General features: G+C 43.2%; 1 protein-coding gene across 1 annotated transcript in view; it reads right to left on the reverse strand.

Moving 5' to 3' along the window:
* The window catches only part of LOC138983095 (acid phosphatase type 7-like), a 34,623-nt gene extending 10,448 nt beyond the window's left edge, over positions 1–24,175 (reverse strand). Inside the window, exons 1-7 of the mRNA XM_070356503.1 lie at positions 23,917–24,175; positions 22,104–22,312; positions 16,068–16,160; positions 14,056–14,205; positions 7,626–7,701; positions 7,035–7,155; positions 5,970–6,167 (exon numbers count right to left, since the gene is read on the reverse strand). Coding sequence (XP_070212604.1) covers positions 5,970–6,167; positions 7,035–7,155; positions 7,626–7,701; positions 14,056–14,205; positions 16,068–16,160; positions 22,104–22,312; positions 23,917–24,061 — 992 coding nt within the window. The 5' untranslated portion in view covers positions 24,062–24,175. The remainder of the gene's footprint in view (positions 1–5,969; positions 6,168–7,034; positions 7,156–7,625; positions 7,702–14,055; positions 14,206–16,067; positions 16,161–22,103; positions 22,313–23,916) is intronic.
* Positions 24,176–24,536: the final 361 nt, after the last annotated feature.

Genomic DNA, 24,536 nt, shown 5'->3' on the forward strand with positions numbered 1-24,536 from the left:
GAACAAAGACACTCGCGGGAAACAAAATGGCTGACACACATACATACGTACCTACATACATACATACACGCCATAGCATCAATCATACGCTCAGAACACATAATAGAACTGATTAACATAGCAAATACAATAATACCAAATAAACAATATCTACTTACAGTTCACTCCTCAATGTACAGCCGCACACAACTCGTCGGAACTCGAATTACGATCCCGGTCGAAAGTCACCTCGCTGATATAAAACCAGCTCTAAAACGTTTGTTCAACTGAACACACACACAAAGTCTCTCTAAACAATCCTCGAATCACTCCTTCGCCAAAATAAACGTTATAATGGCTCAGCTACACTCCTTACATTAACACAGTAATCGTTCAATCAAAAGTTAAACTGCACAAATCCAAGCCGATACGCACACTGACACACGTCCTCTCACTTCGAAATCACCCCGGGTACTGTTCTAGCCCACGCTATCATTCTGACTCACGCGCGCTCTCGTTCAAACAATCAACCAATAGGAAACCAGCCTCCCTACACACCTATAATTAGCTACAACACACAATACTCCTAGCGGGAGACACAACCTGGGTCAGGGGAAGATAATAGACAGGGAGAAAAAGAGAGGGACAACAGTATATGAAATTGCCACACGGCTACAGGTAATTCAAAGTGCCACATTTATAAAAAAAAATATAAAAAAAAATAAAAAAAATTGTAAGATGTCAATCAAGACAATCTGTTGAAGAAAATATGCATCCAGATTATATACTGTTCAAAAAAAGAAACGCATAGTTGCTACTTGCCAAATTTGTTTTATTTTTCGAAAAAATTAACAGAAAATCCAATATTTAGATTATTTGTTTGAAATTTGGTATGGACACAGTTGAATGCACACACAGTTCATTTGCATCTTCAAATCAATCAGTCAATCAATACGATTGGGTGCCGAGGCTGTCAAGTCAGTAGGGGGTGTGACTGCCTTGAGCAGCAACAACTGCCCGGCACATTCTGGGCATGGACTGGATCAGATGCCGGATATCTTGCTGTGGGATGGTGTCCCACTCCTCCTGAAGTGCCTGCAATAGATCGCGGTGATTTGCCGGCGCTTCTTCTCGCCTGCGCACACGTCTGTCCAATTCATCCCAGAGGTGTTCTATCGGGTTCATGTCTGGCGACATGGATGGCCAGGGAAGCACCTGGACATGGTGGTCGGTGAGGAACTGGGTGGTGAGTCGTGCTGTGTGCGGGCGAGCGTTGTCCTGCTGGAATATGGCATCCTGGTCAGCCAGAAGAGGAAGGGCGTGTGGGCGCAGAATTTCCTCCACGTATCGCTGGGCAGTTATGCGCCCTTGGACGTGCACCAGGGTGCTCCTTCCAGCGGTATTGATCGCCCCCCACACCATGACACCTCCACCACCATGAACGGGTACCTCATCCACACAGTTGGGCGCGTAACGTTCGTTTACTCTCCGGTAGACCCTCCTCCGACCATCATGTCGCTGGAGCAGGAAGTAGGACTCGTCGCTGAACCACACGTGTCTCCAGTGATTCCGGACGGTCCAGCGAAGGTGCTGGTTGCCCCATTGCACTCGGTTCTGGCGATGGCGGCGGGTGAGGACAGCTCCTCTGTGAGGTCTGCGAGCTCTCAAACCAGCTTCATGCAGGCGGTTCCGCACGGTCTGGTCCGATAATCGGTGTGGCCCGGGGAGAGCCTGGACAGAAGATGAGGCCGACAGGAAACGATTCCGGAGGTGGCGGAGCCGTATGAAGCGGTCGTGAGCAGCAGTTGTCGCCCTTGGTCTTCCCGCTCGTGGCAAGTCAGCAACGGAGCCAGTGGCTTGAAACCTGACCCACAGTCTACTGATGGTGCTCTGGGACACGTGGAAGTGCCTGGCGATTGCACTTTGACTTTGGCCTGCTTGTAAACGACCCAATGCAATTTGGCGGTCTTCTCTGCTCAATCGGGCCATCTTTCGTCGCTGAATTGTCGTCTGATTTCTTTGTGGCGAACAATCCGCTTTTATGGGTTTTGGAAGACATGGTGAGAGCTCAATATTCCCCGAGTTTCACGAGATTACACTGAAGCAGGACGAGTGGTCATGCCAAATGAGCAATTTTGACATTGTAGCCACTGATAACGCATGCGTCACGTGCAGAGCTCACTTGTGGCAATGGACGAAAGGTCGACGACCAGATAAACATTTTCTGCAGTTTGGTGGATATCCTTGTAGCCATATAACTAAATTAACCAAATATTACAAGCTATGCGTTTCTTTTTTTGAACAGTATATAAAAGTGGTAAACTATGAAACTCAAAACTTCTACTTCCAATGAAGACAGCAGTATTGTAATTGTACATATTAGGAAAACATAGCAAATGTTTGTCGGTCGGCGGTGGTGGTGTGGGTGAAAGAACCAATCGCTGCACAGGGCAAATTAACTGGTCAAGTAGCTTCTTTACAGCTGCCAGGTTTTCCCGTGCAAGTACTAGCCATGAAATTCTTGCGACAAAGACTGTGCAGGACTGTGTTGAATTCGTTTATTAGCCCTGTGCAGCGCTTGATTCTTATAAAAATTATGGTGTGCCCGAATTCTGACGGCACGAACCCACCACCACCGCCGACCCACCACCGCTGCTATGTATACTCTTCAAAAAAAATTAAGGACCGGTCATGAAAATGTTCACAATCTTTGAAATATTCGCCAAAAACCAAGGGTTTGACAATTTGATTAAAACGTCCCTTTTTTGATTAACAAAAGGGCGGTAAGTCTTGCTGTAGGAACATTTTTGGCAGGCAGTGTTACTGTGTCATGCTAAACAGGCGGAAAAAGGGAGGTTTTCTGTAAAAAGGGGGCAGTTTTCAAACTCCTATGAAATCGGTGCAAGACATGCCAGGACAAAAACCAATAATGCACGTGCTACGGAACAGGGTTCCAGCCACGAAATGTGCTCGCAAATTTGTGTTTGTAAAAAGACACACTGACAAAAATAAGGCAATGAAACAACATGCCCCTATCACAAAAACGGAGCGACTTGGATAAGGCAAGGGCAGTTTGATGGCTACAAGATGTTGTGTCCGCCAGGCAAGTGGTTTAGTGTCTCACTTCAACGTCATCGGACTGAAGGAATGGCTTCAAGCAATTGGCAGAGTATAGTTACGATAATGTTATGGTCGGCCTACAGTCACCATGCATAACAATGAAGGATCGCCTCATCCAAATGAAGGTCATGCAACAACAAAAAGTTACTGATAAGGCAGCAGGCATCGACCATGAGCTGCCACCACACACTGTTGTCAGTGATCAAAGTGTTACAAACTGCTTACACGCTTTTAACTTCAGTGAAAGACGCCCAGTCCGCAAAACAAAATTGACTGCCAACCATCCAAGCTGCCCAACGAGCCTGGTGCACGCAACATGTGAGGTGGTTACGTCATCGTAGGGCTCAGTTCTTGTTTACAGATGGGTCCCGCCTCGTCTTGGATCCTGCTGGTGAACGCATCAGAGTCTGGAGTCGTCGTAGAGAGCTTTGCAGATGGCGCGGTTCTAGAACAGGGGCGGACGAGGGGGGGGGGTGCACAGGGTGCAGCTGCACCCCCCCTCCAGCAAAACAAAAACAAACAAGAAGGGCAAAGCCCATACGACTCACATGCTTGACCTTGACCTTCAGGGTCAAGGTCAAATAACTAAACCTAGCAATGACATCATACACTAAGAACTGCTTTACACATTTTTCCTACCAAAATACATGTGACCTTGACCCAAGGTCAAGGTCATCCAAGGTCATGCAACACAAAGCTGTTAATTCAAGACATAGGAAGTACAATGGTGCTTATTGGCTCTTTCTACCATGAGATATGGTCACTTTTAGTGGTTCACTACCTTATTTTGGTCACATTTCATAAGGGTCAAAGTGACCTTGACCTTGATCATATGTGACCAAATGTGTCTCATGATGAAAGCATAACATGTGCCCCACATAATTTTTAAGTTTGAAACAGTTATCTTCCATAGTTCAGGGTCAAGGTCACTTCAAAATATGTATACAATCCAACTTTGAAGAGCTCCTGTGACCTTGACCTTGAAGCAAGGTAAACCAAACTGGTATCAAAAGATGGGGCTTACTTTGCCCTATATATCATATATAGGTGAGGTATTGAATCTCAAAAACTTTAGAGAAAATGGGAAAAATGTGAAAAATAGCTGTTTTTAGGCAACATTTATGGCCCCTGCGACCTTGACCTTGAAGCAAGGTCAAGATGCTATGTATGTTTTTTGGGGCCTTGTCATCATACACCATCTTGCCAAATTTGGTACTGATAGACTGAATAGTGTCCAAGAAATATCCAACGTTAAAGTTTTCCGGCCGGCCGGACGGACGGACGGACGGACGGACGGACGGACGGACGGACGGACGACTCGGGTGAGTACATAGACTCACTTTTGCTTCGCATGTGAGTCAAAAATTTGGAAAGCTGATTTTATGACCATTTCTAAATTCAAATGGCACCAGATGGCACCATTTTGCTTCTTTGGGCAAAACATATTTCCGGGGGGGCTTCGCGCCCATCACATTCACTTTCGATTCAAAGTGCACCCCCCCTTACAAAGCAACTGATCCGCCCCTGTTAGAACGATATCGTTCGATATCGTTTGATGGGGGCTCTGTGATGGTCCGGGGAGAGATCACCTTGCGTCGTAGGATATCTCACTACCGATTAGTGGGAGATTAACTAATGATTGCTGCCGGGATAAGATGTTGCAATTTTTCGTTGTAAGAAATACTACTGTTGTAAATTTGAAATCAGAGGGTTGTCTCGAGTAACAAGCTCTAGCGTTGTTCTCGCTGGCATGATTGACGTGACAATTTCTGGAGACAGTCCTCAGTTCTTCAATAAAACAATACAGAAAAAAATATATAATTTAACCTTGTCATTTTTATGTGGCATGCGTTTGAAAAAGTGGTCCTTAACTTTTTTTGAAGGGTATATCTCTAATGTTAAAAAAAAAAAAATGGTACACGTTATGAATGTAGTCAACAATCAATGCCATAGTGGCTGCATACTTCTCACCTGACACCAACACACACTGCAAACCAAACAAACAAGAAGGGCAAAGCCCATACGACTCACATGCTTGACCTTGACCTTTTGCTTTACATGACCTTGACCTTCTAGCAATGACATCATACACTAAGAACTGCTTTACACATTTTTCCTACCAAAATACATGTGACCTTGACCCAAGGCCAAGGTCATCCAAGGTCATGCAACACAAAGCTGTTAATTCAAGACATAGGAAGTACAATGGTGCTTATTGGCTCTTTCTACCATGAGATATGGTCACTTTTAGTGGTTCACTACCTTATTTTGGTCACATTTCATAAGGGTCAAAGTGACCTTGACCTTGCTCATATGTGACCAAATGTGTCTCATGATGAAAGCATAACATGTGCCCCACATAATTTTTAAGTTTGAAACAGTTATCTTCCATAGTTCAGGGTCAAGGTCACTTCAAAATATGTATACAATCCAACTTTGAAGAGCTCCTGTGACCTTGACCTTGAAGCAAGGTAAACCAAACTGGTATCAAAAGATGGGGCTTACTTTGCCCTATATATCATATATAGGTGAGGTATTGAATCTCAAAAACTTCAGAGAAAATGTGAAAAATGTGAAAAATAGCTGTTTTTTAGACAACATTTATGGCCCCTGCGACCTTGACCTTGAAGCAAGGTCAAGATGCTATGTATGTTTTTTGGGGCCTTGTCATCATACACCATCTTGCCAAATTTGGTACTGATAGACTGAATAGTGTCCAAGAAATATCCAACGTTAAAGTTTTCCGGACGGACGGACGTCCGGACGGACGGACGTCCGGACGGACGGACGGACGACTCGGGTGAGTACATAGACTCACTTTTGCTTCGCATGTGAGTCAAAAAACTAGTAAGAGGAGAACTTCACCATACCCTGCTCTAACAAGCGAGTCATTCTTGGTGCAGTCATCCCCGTCATTAGCGGAACAATACATGGGGCGATGTCCAAAGGCAATGACCCAGGGCCGTTTGTTTCGTTGTGTGTTGGCTTTCTTTAGATCTGCCACGAGCCAGTCAAACTGTTTCTGCACCAAACTTCCATTAAGTGTGAAGAACACCTCGGAGGAATAGCTGTGGATTCAAATCCACAAACGAGATTAAAACACAAATAAAACAAATGTTTAAAATACCATGGTATGAAACTCGACACACATTCTTGTCTCTGTGAACACCCCCCGCGGTTTAGGGGGAGTCCCATATTGGTTGGGACGAGAAAGAATTTACCCGATGCTCCCCAGCATGTCGCAAGAGGCGACTAACGGATTCTGTTTCTCCTTTTACCCTTGTTAAGTGTTTCTTGTATAGAATATAGTCCATTTTTGTAAAGATTTTAGTCAAGCAGTATGTAAGAAATGTTAAGTCCTTTGTACTGGAAACTCGCATTCTCCCAGTAAGGTCATATATTGTACTACGTTGCAAGCCCCTGGAGCAAATTTTTGATTAGTGCTTTTGTGAACGAGAAACAATTGACAAGTGGCTCTATCCCATCTCCCCCTTCCCCCGTCGCGATATAACCTTCGTGGTTGAAAACGACGTTAAACACCAAATAAAGAAAGAAAGTCTCTGTGAACTAAAACTGGGTTTATTTTCAAACCTCACAAATTTATTTTTTTCAAATTTTGTTTGGAGGTGTGAAACTTGCATGTCTTTGTTCATTAGAAACTGCTTATTGTCATCTCAAACACACTGCCAAACATTGACAAATTGATAAATCTTTAGTTGTTGTCAACATTAGAAAGTAATAAATGTTTAAATTATACATATGCACACTTATGTAAAGACACACACAATGACCAGGTTAAGAAATATATATACATAATCACACACGCATGCACACACACACACACACACACACACACACACACAGACACGCGCGCGCCCACGCACACACACACACACACACACACACACACGCACAGAACATGAAGGGACACCCACCTGACAAAGTGGACAGGACCGACGTCAAAGCTGTACCACAGTTTGTTTACACTCATTGGCCATGGTGACTGTGGCATGGAGAAGCGATGGGCGTAGTGGGTGAACGTATCACTGTCAATCTCTGCCCATGACAATCAAATCAGGAAGCTAAAAATAATCGGTTTTAACTGAAAATGTATACGCATCATTTTTTACAAAAAGGTACACGTACAGTAGGGTCAGTGTCAGGGAAGTGCACACTGAAGTCTAATTTTTTGTTGTTGTTTTGAATAGAAAGTATGTCCATTTATCCCTGAGTACCTTTACAAATCGTTGTCTATAAAGAAAAAGAGTGACTTTAAGCCCGAAAAAAGTTCCAAATGCAAACCTGAAGGTCAAGAATTGATTAAACAGTAGTTAAAATGCCCAAGACAGATACCATTAGCTGTATTAATAACAAATGTGCGTCAAGTTATGTCTAGGGTGATGTACCTAGTGTACTGACAAAGCTTTACTCCCTTGTAAACAAAATGTGTTGCCAGGACAAGCTACATCAATGTTCGCAACAATGTATAAGAATATAGATCAATATTGAAATATGTAATAACTTACCATGATTGCCAGGTGCAGTCATGTAGGGCAAATATGCAGCGACTGGTTCGATCAGTTGCATAAACTGGTCCCCAATCTGTGCAAACACATAGAACAATAAGAATCCCAACATGAAACACAATATATACTCACGGAATAAAATAACTTAACATGTTTTAAAATGTAATATCTCAAAATCGGAAAAAGTTGCAGGAGAGCGGGGTGGTACGATCATAGAACCATCAGACAGCCAGTGCACGCTGTGTGTGCTGTAAACAGGTAGGCCTGTACTCTTTGACTCTCGGGGCACGTCTACCCGTACTTGAAACCTGCAAAAAGTCTGCTGCTGATCCACGAATATTGCATGAAAGTACTGCCTTTGGTTTGTCCGTTTGTTTGTGAGTGAGAACAACTCACTAAAATTTTTCTTTCTCTTTGCCCAAAACTGTCCACTCTGTCTTTCTCTTTCACCATGCCACGAACGTGTGTGAACGATAGACTCGTCGCAATAGGGATGTTGAGAGGAGGGATGACTTATACTGATGTTGCTAGGAGATTCGGAGTGACCAGGCAATCAGTTGCCTTGTGGCGAAGAAGGTACCAGCAAAACAACGGTAACGTTCGAGACCTGCCTCGCCAAGGACGGCCCCGTGTCACCAATCCTCAGCAAGACCGCTTCATTAGGGTGCAGCATCTGCGTAATCGATTCCACCCGGCTACTGTGAAATGAAATTTGTTTTGTTAATAAACGTATTGAGGCTAACCTTCACTGCTCCTGTGTAATTTAATTGCGGCTGCGATCAACCAGTGCACGCACAGCGCTGTCAAACACACAGTGCTAAGTTTGTAAACTCCAAAATGACACCATGCGTCTTTGAGCTCAAATTGCAAAAAAACGGAACAAGCCAGACTATTCCGGTTTTTTGCCCATAATGAGCAATTGAACAAGCTTTACGTTGGTACAAAAATCACTCCTGTAACTTTTTCCGATTTTGAGATATTAAATTTTAAACAATGTTAAGTTATTTTATTCCGTGAGTATACCTCTCCCTGAGACAATGTACAAACACACAGGTTTTCACACCAAAATAGCCCCAAAACACTGTCCTTTCCATTTAAAATATATACCTAAGTTTTCTGAACACGCCACAGGCTCACACAGCCGCTGACAAGGCCATGCATTAGAGACGACAATGTAAACACAACAAGAACAAGAAAATTGGTTGATTAAAATCAACATGGCCGAAGCAATGTTTTCATAAAAGAAGCGGTATTGTACGGGCACATGTTGAATTTGGGTTACATGTGTTGCAGAGTATTTGAAAATTCGTAGGCATAAAAACATGCAAAGAAGAGTGATAGGTCCCTGTTGTGAATATAGTCAAGTGGATAAATTGATTACTTATGTATCACACTAGTTTTGCTGTTACAGCAGTCCCTCTCATGAACGGACACCCTTAGTGCAAACCTGTCCCCCATAAGCTTTTTGAAAAGCTGTCGATGTTGAATGTCCATCCATCCATCTGCCACTGGCTTCTGGATTTTCTTTTAGATCGCCCCCAGGTTGTTCGAGTAAATGGATCATTCTCCCACTCTGAAACGCTGAACACTGGTACACCACAAGGGTGTGTTCTTTCTCCACTCTTGTTCACCCTATTCACAAATGATTGTGTGTCATTTGACCCATCTGTTGTTCTCCTTAAGTTTTCAGATGACACCACTGTGGAGGGACTCATATCTGACAGCGACGAGAGTGCGTACAGAGAGGAGGTTCGACGGATGGTTGGCTGGTGTTCGGAGAATAACCTTGACCTGAATGTGTCAAAAACCAAAGAAATGATAATGGATTTCAGAAGGTCGAAGGATCCACTCGATCCTTTGTTGATAAATGGGGACGTGGTAGAGCAGGTTGAGACTTTCAGATTTTTAGGCACCATCATTTCAAGCAACCTCTCGTGGAACCAAAACACCGAGTCAATTGTCAAAAAATGCCAGCAGCGCCTACACTTTCTGAGACAATTGAAAAAATTTAGACTTAACGGTAGCATCCTTGAGCAATTCTACAAAGCTACAGTGGAAAGCATCTTGTGCTTCTCGATCTCTGTGTGGTATAGTGGCGCTAGTGAAAAAGAGAAAGCACAACTGGATAGGATCGTGAGACAGGCATCACGGATAGTTGGGTGCGACTTACCATCCATCGCCTCATTGTACAACACGCGGCTCATCCGGAGAGCCAATAGTATCATCGGCGACACCACTCACCCAGCCAACCCTCTGTTTGAGCTTCTCCCCTCGGGCAAGCGGTTTAGAGCCCTGAAGACTAGAACTAGTCGTTTCAGGAACAGTTTTTTCCCAGAGGCCATCTTGTCTGCACTCTGAATCTGTTGTTGGTGCTTGTGTGGACGCTCATGCAGAGCAGTACACTAGTCCTGTGCTTCTTTTGGGGGGGTGGGTGGGAGAAAGGGGGAGACTCTAGTCGGTTGTGCAAATAGTATTTAACCATGGGTGTGAATGTGAGTGTGGACGTGGATATATGATTTACTGCAACATTCAAAACAAAATCATGTGCTTTTGCATTTTGGAAATAAATTCTATTGATTGATTGATTGATTGCAGGTGGCCGGTCACGGGAGAGCCCCTACCCCTCCCTATCACACATACTCAGGCACACTGACGGACTGAGCGAGTCTTTGCTACTGCCCTACTGGTGAACGAGCTCTACTTGTCCTAAAACAATAAGGTCAAACTACTACAACTTATAACTGAAAGGAAAAACACTGTCCTGTAAAAATGACGTTATATCAACAGTGTCAGAAAAAGAGAGATAAAAGAAATCCTCAAATTCCTGAGGATACAGGCACCACATGAAAGCAGCGACGAACATACTCACAGAGGCACACATGCTTGTGCTGATACTTTCCAAAAATATGAATTGAAAACCTGCATATGTGGTATTTTTGTGTGTGTGTGTGGCTTTATTGAATACTTCAGGCAGTGGCTTTTCCCTGTCCAGTTTTCTCTTTCGTCTCTCTTTCCCCTCGCTTACCCACCCCCACCCCCTTACCCTCCACTCCCTTTACCCAGCCGCCCCGACAGCACAAATTTCTAATCTGCAAGGCAGAGTACACATTTTCTAAAAGGAAGACTACTCCTCTTAAATTATATCCAGAGATCTTCCATCTTTCTCCACCATAAGCCAAGTGGTCGAGTCTTATACCCCCTTTCCACACAACTGTTCTAGGTCCCGCTCCCGTTCCGACCAAGGAACGGTGCGGGCACGCCGGATGGATCGGGAGAGAACCGCAATGAACGTAACTGATCGTTAACGGAACTGCTTTGAACGGTAGGGACGGTTGAGCTTGGGTTGCATGTTCAAATTTTTAGCCGTTCCCCTCCCGATCAGAATGAACGGTAATGGAACCTCAACCCGCATCGGTAACGGAACGCTTGGATCGTTAAAGGAACTTAAAACAACGGTAACGCAACGGTAGCGCTCTCACACACTGAGTTATCATACCATTCATCCGTTCTAGGTCCCGTTCCCTTACCGACCAAGGACGGCTGCCACTATGGTCAGACTAATAGACGCTGCTGAAAGATGCCAAAAACGGCCGTTTGCGCAGCGTTCCATTGTTGTGGCAGCAGTCCTTGGTTGGTACGGAAACGGGACCTAGAACGGCTGTGTGGAATGGGGGTATAACTTTTGACACCGACAAACTGAAGAATGAACAGATCTATGAGGTAACCGTGTCAATGGTCCAGGCTCAGGAAACAATGAGTATATATGGCCTGGGGCGATTGTAGCTTCCCTTCCTCGTGTCCGATAGACAAGGACAATAAATAGTAGAGCATAGTGCAATTTCATGTTGGCATCTTCTCCACTGAAAGCTATAACCCAAAGACTGAAGACCAAAGTGCTTACCCAACTTCTAACCCGAATCACCCCCCTCCTGCTGGGTACACGTGCACTCAAGTTAACCTCTGCTTTGACCTGTGTGCCAGTCGGATGAGAGAGAGAGAGAGAGAGAGAGAGAGAGAGAGAGAGAGAGACTGATTGAAGAAATCACCCCCCCTCCTGCTAGGTACACGTGCACTCAAGTTAACCTCTGCTTTGACCTGTGAGCCAGGAGTCGGATGAGAGCGAGAGCGAGAGAGAGAGACACACACACTCACACATAGACAGAGACAGACATAGAAAAACAGAAGCGGAGAGACTCAGAGGGAGACACCGACAAAGACATACATACAGAGAGAGAGAGAGTGAAAAACTGTAACTGATCTCGTGAGAACGGTAACAAAACGAGACATGTCAACTCTCCCAGTGCGTTGCAATAGATGACCGCTCCTGCGGCCATCAATAAAGACTGTTTCTGTGAGACAAACACGAAACAGTACCACAGCAAACAAATTGCATGAAAAAAAGGACATTTTGTTCAGAGTCATAAAAGATAACATCGTTGTGGTGGGAAGCATACAGATTTGTCCAAGTTCAAATCATGGACCTTCCATTTCAAAGCATATTACAATTCTACTGTCTGGTCTTGTGCAGAATAAAAATTATCACCGGAATATAATTTTAGCATTCTGACAAGTCCAGTCTAAAACCTCTGCATGCTGTTAATGGACCTTGTTTTTGTAATTAGCCTACATTTTTGCATCTCTTGAATATTGCACACAAAAACATACATTCTTCAGACTACTTTTGACATCAGAAGACAAAATATGGTTCAACATCTATGCTTGTCTGGGATACATGTACCTAATACGAACTGCAGACTCGCCTCTTTGAAACCCTGAGGTAAGAAAGATGTGAAATTGAAACATACACATGTAGCAAAGTGCACTTCGCTACCCTAAACACTCTAATCATCGCATAGCGAAACAGCCTTGTGTACAGTACAAACGGGATAACCCATCCCATAGCAGACGATACGATGATGCGCGCGCACCTTGCCGGCGCAAATTCTAATACAATACCTTTCTTTATATATCTACCTAACTTCTATCTTTCAAAGTCCCTTTTATCTTTGATACGGTCCTAATTATATTTAGGTTTGCATAGAAGTCACTGATTAGGCTGGATGGCTGCATATTATTGTGTTATTTACGATAATGCTTCGAACTGACCAAAGCGTCACTCTGACCTTGACCGGTTTTCATGTATCGTCGAGAGAAATTGATTCTCACAAACTCATCTTTGTCTTTTCAATCATTGTTTTGTCATTTTTGTATCACTATTACATATCCCGTACCTATGTTGCCTATGATTTTAGTTTGTTTATAAGGATTTGGTTGTAATGAGTGATGCTTGGTTCCTCTGCAAAGATTGCTAATTTATGCAGACAGGTACTCGCGCAGGAATTTAGCCGATTCCATTTACTTTCGGACTTTACCGCTTCGTACTAAGTCAATGTATAATTTTCCCCCAAGTAACGCATATCATGATGTTTGTCTAGGGTTCTTCTTTTTATCTGTATGATTTATGAGTTTGTCCATTATTCCAGTTTAGAGAGTTTTGTAATTTTCCGCACTGAAGTTGGTTCAGTGCCTTCACTAGGACCATTGTTTTTGCATCCTACTAAATAAATATAAGTTTTTACGAAATGTGATCTATTGCAATGGAAAGCTAAAGGTCGTAGCTTTAATTTGATGTATTGTTTGTTATGATTGGTTATGTATTTGTTTAAATAACGTAGGGTAAAGCAAGTGTAAGAAACACAGATTCCGTGTTTCTGGCCGTATTCAGTCCGATTTTCATCACCGCCGGACGGTGCTTTCTGTGCAGTCCGCGCCGGGGCTATAAGTATAGGCCGGACACCGGCATAAGCATGGTCCAGGCACACATCGTAGAGCTTCGGCTCTGATATCTTTGACCCAAATTGCTCTAAGCAGAGAGGTCGTTAAACTGTATTTTCGTCGCATAAGCATGCATTCGCTCCTAGCAGCTGAACACGACACTACACTTGCTTTGCTGTCTACGGGTTTCGCCTTCGGCCTCTACGTTTCCTTGCATTGTTTTCTTGAATAAAAAGTTGAAACAAGACGCTTGGACTTGGGCTTCGTGTGTCTATTACCACCCCTTCCACTCCTCCACTACACACATAATGGTCAGTTTCCCAGCACAACATTGTGATCATTCAGCCTACTCGGCGAGATCATACTAAAGTTTGGCGATAGAAACGCTTCTGCTGGTGTGCAGACTAATTTTACGGTTCAATGAAATAATCCGGCCTACTTCTGAAAACGAGAAAAAAACAAAAAACAATGTGCACATATGTAACTTCAGCAGGACCGACGACGCACTGCAGATTATCTCAGCCCGCTACACGTTGCATGAAACGAAAACAGGCCAAGTACTCGTCATAATCCCTATCGCGGCATAAATAATAGGCAGTGCGTCGTCTGTGCCGCTGAAACTGCGCAGGTATATTCGGTCCATTAGCGAACTGACCACGCCACCCCCGTCCTTCAGCTCGTAGGCAAAGTCGCCGATGTGGAGCAGTGCTGTATATTCTCCTTTCCGGGCTTCCTCCACCAGGGTTGGAATGGTCTTGGTGTGCACGCCTAGGTCTCCAAACACCAAGAATTTTGGAGACCAGCCCTGTCACACACAAATGGAAGGGTCAGTTCTCTCGACACACATAATTATGAAACAGAGGACCTGAAACTTGTTGGATATGTTGCCTCGTCAAGGTTCAGCCTGGGAGAAAAAGGCTATGGGACATTTCGTCTTCTTCTTCGTTCATGGGCTGAAACTCCCACGTTCACACATGTTCATATTTTGCACGAGTGGGTTTTTACGAGTATGACTGTTTATTGCCATTCAGGCAGCCATACGCCGCTTTCGGGGGAAGCATGTTGGGTATTTTCGTGTTTCTATAACCCACCAAACTCTGACATGGTTTACAGGATCTGTTCCGTGCGTACTTGGTCTTGTGCTTGCATGTACACACGAAGCAGGATAAGGCACTAGCAGGTCTGAGCATAAGTTGACTATGGGGCATTTGACAACTGAAACGTGTTGGATATGTCACCCAGTAACAGACTAGGTATATATAGTAAACAAAATCATGTAAAAGACAACTTAAACTCAATTGAACATATTCAAGGTAAATTAAAATCATGTGACAGAAAAACTATAACTTGTTGGATATGTTATATATATAGTGAGGCCGAATTGGCAGGTGGAGGACGTTTTTAATTATTGAAAAATATTGAATTTTATATATCGTGATCATGCAAGAAGAAAAGTTGTTTAGGACAATTAGTACTATCTTCTGTTAAAATAACTTGTTTCCAGCTTGGAGCCCGGTACAGGTACATTTTCACAAATCAAGAGAAAAAATTAAAACTCACATAAATACCCAAAACAAACCCCACGCTCCATGTGTAACATTTTAATATATTCGTTTGAACTCTCATGCTTCTTAAAACAGTCATGCTTATAGGACAGAACCCGACTAAGGAATGCAGTGAAACGGAATTTGACAGGTGGGAAAGAAACATGCACCCAGCACAGTAGAGAAGTCAGTGTGGTGCGTTACTCAGGCTCGTTCGGGGTTGAAATTTTACCCAGACCTGGGAACCCCTGTTAATGTTATGCACTAGTATTCTCATACAAATTTGGTGTATTTTCAGAAAAAATGAGCGTACTCCACACAGCATTCAAAAATCCATGATTCAAACATGCTTCACACGCGTCGGTTGTACGGTTAATTAACTTTACAAAAACATTTAAAACAAATGCTTCGATCCATATTTACTGACAAAAACTGTAATCATGTGTCAAACTACTGGATCGGCTTCGGGATGCGCTTGTGAAGAAAAGTAGTCTAGGAATATTTCTAGGTGTATTTTTTTCTCCAGTGACCGCACTGGTCGTATTCTAGACAATCATGCATACAAAATACGGCGAAATCGTATGGGATCCCAGGTCTGTTTACCCATTTAAGGCACTTGACCCTTTTAACACAAAATAGTACTAATTTAATCGTCTTTAACAAATTTTCTTCTTTAGCACGAAATAAAAGTTGCTTTACTTTTTTGTTTAAATAATTTTTTTAAAGCCCCGCAGCTAGCCCCGCAGCTAGCCCCGCAGCTAAACTATACCCAGTGACAGACAGGATAAATTAACATAATCATGTGACGCCAAGAGACAAACAGAAACCTTTTGGATATGTCACTCAGAGTACAGACTCATGTAACTCACACATTATATTATCTCTCTATGCCCTGTGTCACACCCTTTTTCCACTTTGAATACCTGCATGTATTAAAAAAAAAATAGAAAAAAAAGCACAAGAGCACATCTGTGCATGTAAACCACACACATGCTTGGACACACACATACACACACACACACACACACACACACACACACACACACACACACACACCACACACACACACACACACACACACACACACACACACACACACACACACAAACATGGACATACTGACCAGATCAGTGCGTGGAGTCTTGAAGTAAAATGGTCCCTTCCCATAGTTGTTGGACATAGGGCGGTAAAAATATGTTGCAGAAGCTGCCAGGTCCTGGTAAGACAAAGTTCTTCCTTTTTAGTTTTATTAATTGTCTTTAACCTGGGCAGTTCGCATCTGGGAGACACAGTGTGATTAAAAAGACAGATTACACACTTTAATATCCAGATAGTTAAGTAAAACAGATCAGGTTCCGATATTTATATGTCACGAACTCTGATGCCACAAACATTGGAACAGTATACAGTGGACGCCACTTAATAAAACCGCGGTTAATAGAGCCAGCCGCTTATAAAAGCCGATTTCAGACGGTCCGGATTTTTCACTATATCTTATGTATCAGAAAAAGCCGGTTAATAAAACCAACCCGCCGCTTATTAAAGCCAGTTTTCTCAGAGAAATCACGTAGTTTGTGACATAAACTCACATTATTTTGTTCTGATGTGGAAGACGACCAACAAACACACACTCATAAAATCGTTCTTCTCTGCCGAGTAATGATTCGTGACGGTGACAGTGAAATTATTGATGTACCGAAGTGATCAAAGTACACGTACATGTACATGTACATAATTAAAACAAAAGTTCCACATCCTTCGTGAAGTTTTGTTTAGATTCAAACAAGTGTAAATGACGAAAGAAAGTGACTGAGTGACGTAAACAAAAGAGAAGATTTTTTTTCTTTCGAAATTGACGTATTCCTGGACCGCCGGTTAATAAATCCGCCGCTTATTAAAGCCATTTTTCGTCAGTCCAGAAGTGGCTTTATCCCCGAGTACGCTAGTACTAGGGCTCAGCAGACTTTAATTGTCTGTCTGTCTGTGTGTGTGTGTGTGTGTGTGTGTGTGTGTGTGTGTGTGTCTCGACTTAACAGCTTATTGCTGGGAAACTACTGGGCGCAGCTCGTTCAAAAGTTGATACACTAACTTGATAATAGGTCCGATTGATCGTATTAAAACTTCATAATGTTACCTGGGACCTAAATGCGAAATAAACAAGAAAACAAGAAGGGCAAAGCCCATACGACTCACATGCTTGACCTTGACATAGCAATGACATCATACACTAAGAACTGCTTTACACATTTTTCCTACCAAAATACATGTGACCTTGACCCAAGGTCAAGGTCATCCAAGGTCATGCAACACAAAGCTGTTAATTCAAGACATAGGAAGTACAATGGTGCTTATTGGCTCTTTCTACCATGAGATATGGTCACTTTTAGTGGTTCACTACCTTATTTTGGTCACATTTCATAAGGGTCAAAGTGACCTTGACCTTGATCATATGTGACCAAATGTGTCTCATGATGAAAGCATAACATATTTTTTAAGTTTGAAACAGTTATCTTCCATAGTTCAGGGTCAAGGTCACTTCAAAATATGTATACAATCCAACTTTGAAGAGCTCCTGTGACCTTGACCTTGAAGCAAGGTAAACCAAACTGGTATCAAAAGATGGGGCTTACTTTGCCCTATATATCATATATAGGTGAGGTATTGAATCTCAAAAACTTCAGAGAAAATGTGAAAAATGTGAAAAATAGCTGTTTTTTAGGCAACATTTATGGCCCCTGCGACCTTGACCTTGCAGCAAGGTCAAGATGCTATGTATGTTTTTTGGGGCCTTGTCATCATACACCATCTTGCCAAATTTGGTACTGATAGACTGAATAGTGTCCAAGAAATATCCAACGTTAAAGTTTTCCGGACGTCCGGACGGACGGACGGACGGACGGACGGACGTCCGGACGGACGGACGGACGACTCGGGTGAGTACATAGACTCACTTTTGCTTCGCATGTGAGTCAAAAACGACTTGGCGGTGGGAGGAATTCGCGGTGCAACAGCCAGCCAGGCAGTCTGATAGAACGGTGCAAGGTCTCGGCCAACCAAGACTATGGCATACTCGTAGCAAAGCCGCCGAATGGTACCGTAAATCAAGAATAGTGACGTAATTACGTCACGGTCGAAAGTCTTTGACGCCAATGCCGCCCTGTAGTCTTTTTCTCTCGCGCGTGTGTGTGTGTGTGTGTTCATTTTGTGCACATGTGTTAGTGTTACTGTGTGTGTGTGTGTGTGTGTGTGTGTGTGTGTGTGTGTGTGTGTGTGTGTGTGTTTGTGTGTGTGTGTGTGTGTGCGTACATGAGTCTGTACTCGTGTGTGTGTGTGTGTGTGTGTGTGTGTGTGTGTGTGTGTGTGTGTGTGTGTGTGTGTAAGAAAGAAAGAGAGAGAGGGAGGGAGTGAGGGAGAGAGAGAGAGTGTGAGTGTTTGTGTGTCTGTGTGTGTGTGTGTGTGTGTGTGTGTGTGTGTGTGTGTCACTGTGTGTGTGTGTGAATGTCTGAAGAGTACTCGGGTCCAGCGCGAGCGTTTTTTTTATTAAGCGGCGACCACTGTATAACCACACTATCCCATCATAAAAGATCTTGTGGTAAAATCATGTTCCTGACCATTATGTATTCCTCCTTTTACCCTAACTCAGCAACTATGATTAATTTTATTCATTACCTACCCTTTGCAAAAAGTATACACTAAAAACAGATACAAAAAACAAAAACAAAAAAATACGCACAGAGCAAAACCAAAAAATCAAAGATACTTTCCCAGGAGGGCACTGCACTGATTTTTGTTCTCCAACAAGAACAACACAGGCAAACAATGGGGACATTATGAACGCTCTACCAGCTTAATTAATGACAAGAAAAATGTTCATTCAAAATGAACAGCGTCGATGCAATGTCCACCAAAGATTTATTTTGGGAAGTGTTAAAAGGTTAGGGTCAAAAGTCAATGAATTGCATGTTGTGCTGGATATATAAATTGTTTATTTCAGTCAATGCTTGCTATGAATTGATCAAACAGCCACAAGAAAAAACAAGTCGCGTAAGGCGAAATTACTACATTTAGTCAAGCTGTGGAACTCACAGAATGAAACTGAACGTAGTCCGCCGCTAGTGCAAAAGGCAGTGAAAGTGACGAGCCTGTTTGGCGCGGTAACGGTTGCGCTGTGCTTCATAGCACGCTTTACTGTACCTCTCTTCGTTTTAACTTTCTGAGCGTGTTTTTAATCCAAACATATCATATCTATATGTTTTTGGAATCAGGAACCGACAAGGAATAAGATGAAATAGTTTTTAAAACGATTTCGGAAATTTAATTTTGATCATAATTTTTATATTTTTAATTTTCAGAGCTTGTTTTTAATCCAAATATAACATATTTATATGTTTTTGGAATCAGAAAAGGATGAAGAATAAGATGAACGTAAATTTGGATCGTTTTATAATTTATTTATTTTTTTACAATTTTCAGATTTTTAATGACCAAAGTCATTAATTAATTTTTAAGCCACCAAACTGAAATGCAATACGGAAGTCCGGCCTTCGTCGAAGATTGCTTGGCCAAAATTTCAATCAATTTGATTGAAAAATGAGGGTGTGACAGTGCAGCCTCAACTTGTACAAAAAAGCCGGATATGACGTCATAAAAGACGTTTATAAAACAAAAACCAAAAAAAAAAACGTCCTGGAATATCATTCCCAGGAAGTCTCATGTCAAATTTCATAAAGATCGGTCCAGTAGTTTAGTCTGAATCGTTCTACACACACACACACAGACAGACAGACACACACACACACACACACACACACACACACACACACACACACACACACACACACACACACACACACACACACGCGCGCACATACACCAAGACCCTCGTCTCGATTCCCCCCTCTATGTTAAGACATTTAGTAAAAACTTTTTAATTAAAAAATAGAGCTTGTTTGAAACAGGTAGAAAGGAAGAGTTGATATTGCAATATCTGTACGTGGGAATGTGGTGAAAAAGAGTGCTAAAAGTAGTAAGTCGGCCTCAGATCCATTTCAAATATTTATTGCAGAAAAACAAAATACAAATTAAAAACAAAACCACAGAACCATTACCAGGTGTCATAGGAATGTTTGAAAACAATAGTTTTAATTCACACTGTAAATACAGGAATCAGAATTAAACACCTCAAATTGGCACATGCATAATGAATCACCTGGAATTGCAACAGGGAGATACTGAAGTAATTGGAAACAAACACTTGAAATTGACAGAGAAACAATTGAAAATATATTACTGACATGAGCGTACAATATTTTAATGGAAGTGCATTTTTAGCACGAAGCATCCGCAGGAGGATGCACTAACAATTACATAGTGCCACAAAATGTGTACGGACATTTCACAACCGTGCATTATTAGCACAGAACACATACATGGGGGCGCACAAAACATTATTGTACCATGATGATGATCGGGATTGTTGAAGATCTTTTCTTGTGCAAGGCGCCCCTGTATGACCGCAACTGATCCAACCGGCCGCATCTGAACAAACGACGTCGAAACGGCGCGAAACACGTCCTCTCAGTTGGTCTCGGATTGACTCGGCTCCTCTCGGTCTTTTTTTTTTGTGTGTCTTTTTTTCTTTTCCTTATGGTCGGAGTGGTATATTTATGTACATCTTAGATTAAAAAAAACACCCGAAAGCTGTGTTTAATCGTTTCGCGTAAATTGTACATTTTTTTTCAGCTTTGAAATTGCTTTGGCTTGGAGAGTCAGCGCGCTTTGGCTTGGAGACTAATTCTCCACAGGCACGTTCTTCCCAACCACAGATACCAGCGTCGTCCGCGACGCTGGAATAATACTGTCAAAGAAAAACGGAGAAAAAACATAGACATAATATATATATATATATACTAGATGAATACCCGCTTCGCCGGGTACGGCTTCGCCGGGAAGAAGTCGAGTCGAATACGCCGGCTTTGCCGGAGAACCGCACGAAGGAAGGGAGATAAACGCGCAAAACACTGGAGAAGAGTAACAGTGACCTTCTAAAAATAGTATAACGGGAATATGGATTGAGCGTTGTCGACAGTGACCTTCTAAAAATAGAAACGGGAATATGGATTGACGCCACACGAAGGAAGGGAGATAAACGCTGAAAAAATGGAGAAGATAAGGAAGAGTTACTCATTTTTACTGGGAATGGATCCAGAGAAAAACCAAAATCGGTTCAGCGCTGCGCGCTGAGAGCACGTGTTGAAATATCTGATCGACCAGGTTGTGTCCGGGGTGTACCTGAATATGGCCACCAAATTTAGAAGAGATCCATCGAGAACTTTCGCCGTGCATCGCGGACACACACACACACACACACACACACACACACACACACACACACACACACACACACACACACACACACACACACACAGACACAAGTCGTATATATATATACTAGATGAATACCCACTTCGCCGGGTACGTCTTCGCCGGGAAGAAGTCGAGCCGAATACCCGGCTGTGCCGGGGACCCGGCTTTGCCGGGTGTATGCCGGCTTTGCCGGCGCACCGCACAAAGGAAGAGAGATAAACGCGCAAAACACTGGAGAAGAGTAAAAATAGTATAACGGGAATATGGATTGAGCGTTGTCGACAGTGACCTTCTAAAAATAGAAACGGGAATATGGATTGACGCCACACGAAGGAAAGGAGATAAACGCTGAAAACACTGGAGAAGATAAGGAAGAGTTACTGGGAATGGATCCAGAGAAAAACCAAAATCGGTTCAGCGCTGCGCGCTGAGAGCACGTGTTGAAATATCTCATCGAGCAGGTTGTGTCCGGGGCCTACCTGAATATGCCCACCAAATTTGAAACAGATCCATCGAGAACCTTTGGCGTGCATCGCGGACACACACACACACACACACACACACACACACACACACACACACACACACACACACACACACACACACACACACACACAGACACAAGTCGTATATATAGATAGAAGATACACAAATCATCACATCTCTGCACAACTGCACTGAATTTAGCTATGAATGTTCTTGATAGACGCTAACGGTCAGTTTGATGAAGTGCACAGTTAGGCAAGCAATGCCCTGAATTTGCTACAACTTGCATGTCAAAATGAACACTCACCGTCAGTTCAACACGGTGAATGATATGCAAGCCCTTCAAGTTTTGCTCCCAAAATGCCACGCTGTTGCCGGCAGAATGCTGGTCCAGTTGCCATGAGGATATGCCGAACTCGAGCAGCGTTGTGCAGTTGCCCCTCGTTGCCCACACGATGACCATCCGGTCCAGAGCATCACCGTACGCAATGTGAACATGCTGGGGAGTACACCGAGCTGAACAAAGAAAGAAATGATACACAAATGAATCATCTTCGTTTGTATCAGACATTATCCTACATACGTGAGAGAGATATTCATGAGATAATAATCGCTCAAAATCACACGTGTGTATACCATGTTAATGAGGTCATGTCAAGCAAGTCTGGCAGCGACCTGTTTTTTCACTGCTTATGATGCCAAGGTCACCGAGACAAAAGTCATTAAAGAAAAAAACATTGCGCTCGCTATTTCCTTTCGAGGAATTTTAGAACTAACACGTCACGCCACACTTTCCAGAGTATGTTCTCTTTTCTACATTTACTTCTTCTTCTGCGTTCGTGGGCTGAAACTCCCACGTACACTCGTGTTTTTGCACGAGTGGAATTTTATGTGTATGACCGTTTTTACCCCACCATTAAGGCAGTCATACGCCGCTTTCGGAGGAAGCATGCTGGGTATTTTTGTGTTTCTATAACCCACCGAACTCTGACATGGATTACAGGATCTTTTCCGTGCCCACTTGGTCTCGCTCGCAGTTCAATATTAAAAAAAAAACAACTCGTGTAAACCTGGTACGACACAGCAAGCCATACGTATTATATACTAGATGAATACCCGCTTCGCCGGGTACGGCTTCGCCGGGAAGAAGTCGAGCCGAATACCCGGCTGCGCCGGGGACCCGGCTTTGCCGGGTGTACGCCGGCTTTGCCGGCGCACCGCACGAAGGAAGGGAGATAAACGCGCAAAACACTGGAGAAGAGTAAAAATAGTATAACGGGAATATGGATTGAGCGTTGTCGACAGTGACCTTCTAAAAATAGAAACGGGAATATGGATTGACGCCACACGAAGGAAGGGAGATAAACGCTGAAAACACTGGAGAAGATAAGGAAGAGTTACTGGGAATGGATCCTGAGAAAAACCAAAATCGGTTCAGCGCTACGCGCTGAGAGCACGTGTTGAAATATCTCATCGAGCAGGTTGTGTCCGGGGTGTAGCTGAATATGGCCACCAAATTTGAAACAGATCCATCGAGAACCTTGGGCGTGCATCGCGGACACACACACACACCACACACACACACACACACACACACACACAAGTCGTATATATATATATATATATAGATGCACAGCCTGGCGATTACTTTTCTACTGCTGATAGCCTTTAAAATCACCAAGACAAAATTTAATTGTTCTGCAAATTCTTTGTCAGTTCCTCATTAGACATGCAGAAGAAGTGACAGAATATTGACGTGACACCCTTATTCACGCCATGACGTCTTTTTTTTTTATCTTTTTTTTTTTTTTTACTTTGTTTGGTTTTTGACATTAGAGATTCCATTTCCATAGAGATCGAGGTTCATTAAAGAGACGCTGTAATTGGAAGGTTTATTCTTTTAATCGATAGTCTTACAATTGAGGTATGGTAAATTGACAGACGTACGATAATACAGAGAGGGATGTTTTCAAATGGGGGAGGGGTTGTCTTTAAAGGGAGGTTCTTCTTTACTTCAAATTAACACTATTTAAATAGTTCAGTTCTATTGAGGCTGTAAACGAATGCATGGCTGCTTGGTTGAAAGTCTGTTTGTGAGAGACATGTCGATCTTATCTCACCTTCGTCTTCCCTGTGTGCGTAGACCAACGACATAGCACACACTAACAACGCCCGCACAACAGGCAACTCTGTTGATCGTCGCTTCTCTGACCACAGGCGGAAGGTATCGTTCACTGGACCACTGAGCATTTTCCACAAAAACATAGATCTTTGACACTCTCTGACCAGGAAGCCACCCTGACACCATGAAACTCCAGTAAACGAGACACCTCTTTGCCAACAAACGTGAAGAGACTGGTCAATGAAACCATGAACATATGACGCATGCCATGACGTCAAAACTAATGACGCAGTGAGGAGAGATGAAGCAAAGTTTCGCCCAGTCGGGATCAAAGTGGGCGGGGCCTGTGCGCAAGTGACAGCCAAGACATAGGCCCCGCCCACCTCGTGACGAGTGCCTGTGGTTTCGCCAATCCAGTTTTGACCACGGTGTGTCAACTGATTCCGGCTATATCGTTCGTACACCGGATGTTTCCGTTCGTACAGCATCATTTTCGGCACTTGGGCGAGGAAAAACATTGCGGTAAATCGCGTGGGCAGCGCATTTTTGTGATATTGCAAGAATTAGGTAGCAAATTGATTGGGCTATGTGTACAATAAATACCTTCTTCTTCTTCTT

The sequence above is a fragment of the Littorina saxatilis genome, linkage group LG12 (genome assembly GCF_037325665.1).
Source record: "Littorina saxatilis isolate snail1 linkage group LG12, US_GU_Lsax_2.0, whole genome shotgun sequence".
Classification (NCBI taxonomy): Eukaryota; Metazoa; Mollusca; class Gastropoda; order Littorinimorpha; family Littorinidae; genus Littorina; species Littorina saxatilis.